Source organism: Fonsecaea erecta (genome assembly GCF_001651985.1).
Source record: "Fonsecaea erecta strain CBS 125763 chromosome Unknown Scaff54, whole genome shotgun sequence".
Lineage (NCBI taxonomy): Eukaryota > Fungi > Ascomycota > Eurotiomycetes > Chaetothyriales > Herpotrichiellaceae > Fonsecaea > Fonsecaea erecta.
Genome location: NW_017387297.1, coordinates 1 through 6,134, shown reverse-complemented (window position 1 = coordinate 6,134; position 6,134 = coordinate 1). Strand labels below are relative to the sequence as shown.

Sequence of the window (6,134 nt, the reverse complement as noted above, 5' to 3'; positions counted from 1 at the left end):
CTGGTCAGATCTAGTCTATCTGTGCTCACGGCCGTGATAGTATTTCTCGATATAGTGATGTGCGAAAACGGTGTCCTATTCGAACTAGATAAATGCTCTGTGAGCTAGGTGGAGTTGATCCACCTAGAGCTACACTATTCTGCTTATAGTTAAATCAGGTCTTGCTAAAGAGTCCAATCAGTGACGTGCTTACAGAACGCTCGAATACATCATTTTACAAATACATGAGCTTGGCGTTATTTCATATCAAAAGGTGCGGGGTCGGCTTTCGTTGTGCTAAAGAGTCGTGGATTCGATCGAATTCTCGAGACAGCGTGCTCGCTGCATCCAACGGCATGAGAAATTTGCTCCTTTTTTATCCCGCTTAGAATTATACCTCTGACCTGGTCATGCCGAGAAGTAGCTAGTTTCGGAGCCATCGATAAAGACAAAGGTAGGTTATGTCGGATCATTCTATAATCCCCATTGCTTGAGTATCCCCACCGACAGCCTGATTAACTTCATCGCCTAACTACTATTCATCCTGGATAGCCTGACCACGAAGCCTGTCCATTAATCTGAACAAAATTGGACTTCATCTCTCAAACATGGCCGGCTCGGATCTTGTAGCTAGAGGTCTAGATATCTCGGCGCGCAGTATCGACTTGTTGACTACACTTGTCAAACCCACCACAAAGGAACAGAGTGCCCTCAATCTGGCCATCGAGATAGGCCGGTGGCTAGGACGCGAAAAACTGAGCGAGAACCGGCTTCAAAATTGCCTCGAAAAGGCTCGGGGTCTGGTGCAGGCGAACCAGCAAGGCCACAAATTCTACGAGGCCGTCATCTCCGGTATGCACACGCCCAAACGTGCTGCCGGCTATCTGTTCACGCAATCGTCCGGATCCCTGGGCCGGCTGATGGCGCAAGACCCCTATCTACGCTGGATGACGTCGACTATCACATGCCTTTTCGAATTTCATGATGAGAATTTCATCTCCGACGTTCTCTGCGCCTTTATCATGCAAAGCCATTTAGGAAAAAGGATCATAACTGTACACGAGTACAAATGGGATGCACTCTATCTTCAGCTTAAGCCAGTCTTAGACAAGATTGTCTCGAGCATTTGGTTCAACATCGTGAATTCTGGCGTCATCCAGCCTGACTGCGCGTCAGGAAACTTAACCGCCCTTCCTCTACCTCCCGAAATCAAAAAAGTGTGTCCTCGGGGCCACAAGCTGGAGAATTAAGATCTCGGCATGGTGCTGAACCGATTTCGCGATCTCAGAGGCCTGGCTATTATCGAGAGCAAGCATCTCATCTGCAACCTTATTGTTTGGCTGATTTTCCACTTCAAGGGCCACCTTCGTATTGTCGTGAGTGGAAAAATCATCTACGACCAAGTCCTCGGCGCTGAGGACAGCGAGATCGAACATCGAGTTGAAATTTTCTGCCCCAACATTGGCACTTGCGAGTCACCGGATAAGATGACTTTCTCTAACGTCAACATCTTCATGGCTAAGGCCAGCGGGCTCGAGTCGCTATATGAAGGCCGCTATGACACACCTTGGACATTCAAACAAGCCCCGAGGGTCCGCCAGAGACTCTACCAGCCCGCCAAATACCCACCAGGCACAGCAGGCAGGGAGAGCATTCGCGTTAATGTGCACAATGCAGCATTCCAGATCGTCAATTGGCTTCTCGGCCTAAGAGTTATTCGCCAGTCGAGTGGTAGTACACTGCTCTTCCGTGTCGTCCTCGACCAGGAGCCAGCCGTCGAAAAGCTTGAGATTCGGGATCTTCTCGGCCGGGTCCCTTCTATTCTTAACATGGGCTGGCGGCATAATAAGGCGGCTACGGTAGTGTTTACCACATCATTCCCCGCTGGGGAGGATGAAATGCAGCACAATATGGCCTCTGACGAAGAAATGTACCTGGATGAAGACGAATACAGCAACTCTCAGGACAGCCAGGGATTCTACTTTGGCAGTTTCCCGGTGTTACGCGACTTGCTGGAGAGCGTTAAGAAAAGCTGTCGATGTGGGGCCTGCCAAAGGTCCTCGCCATCGGTTCCAAAGGTAGCGGCGCTGAAATCTGGCTGCCTTCGGCATACAGCCTTCATGGAGACCATGGCGTACATCACCCATAGCATCGCAGACGCCTTTGGCGCGGATGACTGCTCCTCTTGGACAGTCCTGGGTGATTTCGGGGTCACTCGTATTCTGAGGGACATATCCATGGGTTTCATGGAATGGGGTGCTTGGTTTGACACTGCCTCGCGCGTCGTGCTTGGCTGTCCGGCAGCCAACGTGCTCGCCTTCATCGATAAGGGCTACGCCCAGAAGACCGGCAGGGAATCAGAGGCGATCCACCAGGCGGCGATCGGCCGGACGGCCATTGCGATCCAGCACGGTAGCCTCGCCGTGGTGGCACCTTGGATTGATATTAACCAGCCGCTCTCCGTCCGGAAATGTTTCTCTTTCAAGATTGTCGAGGGAAGGCTGGGCGTGCCCAGTACGGATGGATCTCAGTTCCAGGGTCTGCAGGGCGACTCGGCCATCATCATGACGCGTTATACGGACGACGTCTCCAGGTTTTCGGACATATTCCCGATGACCCCGTTAGCGCCCGGCGCCGAAATAGGTCTCGAGGCAGACAAATCTGACGTGTGGAGATCGACTGCATAGTTGTGCCTTCCAGCACGAGCCAATATTTCCTGCTTGTGAGAGTCTTCTCGGAGTCGCACTCCCGCTTCATCGACGTGAGCAAGGCGATGATCAAGACCTCTCAACTTCTTCCCTCGATCTCTTGCAATCATAAGCCTAATGAAAGGGGCGAGATCCAAGAGCGGAGCCCAGCCACATACGTACACACGTTCGACGAACTTCTAGGACGGTGGCCCGAATGTCAGACACCGAGTGTGCGATATCCAGGAGAGAGCTCTCCGGCCGGAGACCATAGAAGTTCGGAGGATGAGAATAATCTGAGCGAAGAAGAAATAGTCCTCGACAACGACGAAATGGAGCAACTCAGCGGCTCGTGTAATCTCCAAGTGTGTCAATTCCTAGATACTTACTTAAAGTACAACACAGCATTGGCGCTGATACACGAGGAGCCGACGGTCCTCAACCATGAAAGAGCATGTCTGGCGTGCTTGATGAAGCAAGGGAACGCCATTGATCTCCAGAATGACGCTGATCAACCGATTCCGATTCCGAATCGATGGGTTGTCTGCCGAAGCCGACAGCCCGCTTCTGGATGACCAGATATCGCAAAACAGGCAAGAAAGGAGCTCATGGGCCCTACGTGATATGGTGAAGAGAGCAGCTGCTTTGCGCAGCCGTCCATCTGCCTAGTTTAGGTCAGCGTGGAGTCAGAATTATGAGGCACAAAATAATTTGTGTGTATGTAAAGGTGAAGCCGCAATTGAAAACCACTGTACGCGCCGAGTGTGTGCCACCCCTTTCTCTGCGAGCACTAGCGCCTTATCTCGTTGTCCCACACCGCAGGAGAACCGCCAGATCGCCCATCGACCTCAACGTATCTGGATGATCCGCCCCAAATATCATCTTCCGCAGTGCCACCACCTCCTTCGCCAGCAGTAGAGCTTCTTCTCGTCGCCCCACGTCGCTGTACTGGGCCGCTAGATCTCCCATCGACCTCAACGTATCTGGATGATCCGCCCCGAGCGTCATCTTCCGCAGTGTCACCAGCTCCTGCGCCAGCAGCAGCGCCTCCTCTCGTCGTCCCGCTTCTTCAGGGCAAATCGCTAAATTACGCATCGGCATCGACGTATCTGGATAATCGGCCTGTCTTCCTTGAAATGAACCTGATTGCTCATTTACTAGATGCCGCGGACGTAGTTTCATCCTCTTGACTCTCTTGTACACCCTCTCATAGGTCACATCCTGGTCCGTCGCGAACCTGCACATCGCGCGGTGATCGGCGTCCACCGGAATCTGTTCTTCATGGTTCGTCTCGAGGAGGGCTGAGTGCTTCTCTACAATCTAGTCACCATCAGTTAATAAGCCTTCACGACCAGCGATGCGTGTTCGTACCAAACTCGAATGACCCTTTAGCGGCCGCTGCTCAAAAAAGCTATACACCTCATAGTCAGGTAGCTGGAAGCGGAAATCCGTGGTCAATCGGAGAAGGACATCCGAGTTCGTTTGGAGCGCGGTTAGAAGACGCTGAGGTGGACGATGGCTGAGAAACTGCGCGGCATTCGACAACACTTTACCATACGCCGCCTTGTCACTGCCTCGATGAGGCGTGCCCATGAAGATCAAGCCCACAGTCGCATCCTTGATCGTCTGGTATCGAGCCTCCAGCCGTGCCTGGAACAATGCCTGGACCTCTAATCAGATACACATCGAGTGTCGAGAACGCTGACCCAAGCATACCTGCTTCACCACAATCCCGCCAAGAGAGTGGGCGATGAATACAAGAGGGCGCTGCATCTCCTGGCATACAGGGTCAGTATCTCTTGGACTCCTCACTTCACCGGAACGATATACCTGCGGCTCCTCTCTCTTATCCACCAAGCTTGCCAGCAAGCTTTTAGAATGATCAATAATCTCCGCGGTCTACTGTCCGAATGCAGCGTCGGCATTGTAGCCAAAGGTCATAATGCGGGCATCAGGGATTTGCTGGGGAAGAAAGTCTCGCAGCCAGAACTTCTTCGATTCGGGGTGCGTCCAGGTGGCGAAGGTATCGCCGCCGAGTCCGTGAACGGCTACGATACTATTGCGTCACGGTGTCAGCTCAATCAATCCAGAGCACATAGCTATGTCACCATGAGTCCCTGGGAAGAACAGTAACATACTCAACGGCAGGAGACGAGGCTGTCCCGAGCGGAGAGAAAACGACGGACAACGACATGAAGGGCAGTGGTTAGGTGGTCTATCGCATCCGTAGGAGCACGGCCGTTATTCCTGGCGACGAAGAATGTCGACAGATGCAACACAAAGCTGCGACAGCGACGACATCGTAGGCGCCTCGAGCTTTCAGCCGCAGACGGCTTTCTGCTGGTCAGGCTGTGAACCGACAGGGCAGGACGTGTTTGGCAGCTACGTCCACCAGGTTCCATTGCTGCCTAGGAAGGCCATCTGCCGAAGCCATTTTTGGCGGAGCGCGCAAGACAGGGGGCGCTTACAGGGCGAATGACAAGCAAACGAGAGGGCCAGGTCTACGTTGGAAGAAGCTCGGCACGCTTCGCCGAAAGCGGGCTAACGCAGCTTCGGATCAACACGGCGTAAAGAAGTCAAATGACAGTAGCTGTGGTGTATGGTAGATACGGTATCTCATGCTTCCTCCCTGGGTAGGCCATCTATTGGTCGGAATGAGCACACTAGACTTACCATTATAAGCTTAGTGGGGCCCGCAGTGGAGTGTGGCGGATCATCCTCTCCTCTCTTTTCTGTGCACATTTAGGACACCGTTTTCGCACATCACTATACCACCGTCTTTTTGATCATCAGTTTCCAGTCGATTCGGTAGTGGATGTAGGCGGGTGGTGTCTCGTCGTAGGCCGCATTATGGTTCTAGTCTTTCATCTGCACGAACCCAAGACTCTGCTGGGGAGGCTCGAAGACGCTTAATGACACTGACCGACTCCATCTGGGCTGCCCTTAACTGTTCATATACAAAACAGGTGTCGGAGCCTCCTAGAGTTGGGAAATATCCCCTTCTATATACTAGGGCGTCTTATCGCGCTCCTGTGCAAAGGCGCAGTCTTCCAAGGATAATACCAGCGGCTAATCCGAGCCATTTGGCGGGGTCCCTATTAAGAATGTTATGGAACTTTAGATCCTAGCGCTCTTGGGGGAGGCATAGACTCGCTGTTCCTATTCCTACATTGTCCATATGCGCAGTTCGGTCCACGCCCAAACGGGTAGGAATTCTCCACGGTTCCACGCACCGCACGTGACTCTATTCTTATCTAGCTGGGGTAAGTATCGCAGTAACATATCAACTTCCATAATAAACTTACTTTGCCAAAAGGGAATAGATATCGTTTTTCGTAACGATCGTCTCGGTCTAACAACGATAGGTAGTGTCAGGGACAAGGAACGAGGAAAGGCTCTGAGGGGCTTTAGAGGGCTTCGAACGTATATAGGAGACTTAAGAGTCCTAATATTACTATCTTAATATAC

General features: G+C 52.2%; 2 protein-coding genes across 2 annotated transcripts; one reads left to right on the top strand and one right to left on the bottom strand.

Annotated features, from left to right (window-relative positions):
• Positions 1-587: 587 nt before the first annotated feature.
• AYL99_12137 (hypothetical protein) lies at positions 588-2,666 on the top strand (the record flags this gene model as incomplete). Its single annotated transcript, XM_018843607.1, has 2 exons — positions 588-1,150; positions 1,268-2,666. 2 exons carry the CDS (start codon positions 588-590, stop codon positions 2,664-2,666), a joined length of 1,962 nt encoding a protein of 653 aa, XP_018687064.1.
• Positions 2,667-3,464: 798 nt separating this feature from the next.
• Positions 3,465-4,860, bottom strand: AYL99_12136 (hypothetical protein; the record flags this gene model as incomplete). The annotated part of the gene is made up of 6 exons (XM_018843606.1): positions 3,465-3,986; positions 4,038-4,328; positions 4,383-4,442; positions 4,497-4,536; positions 4,570-4,722; positions 4,805-4,860. The coding sequence occupies 6 exons, from the start codon at positions 4,858-4,860 to the stop codon at positions 3,465-3,467; spliced, it is 1,122 nt and encodes a 373-aa protein (XP_018687063.1).
• Positions 4,861-6,134: the final 1,274 nt, after the last annotated feature.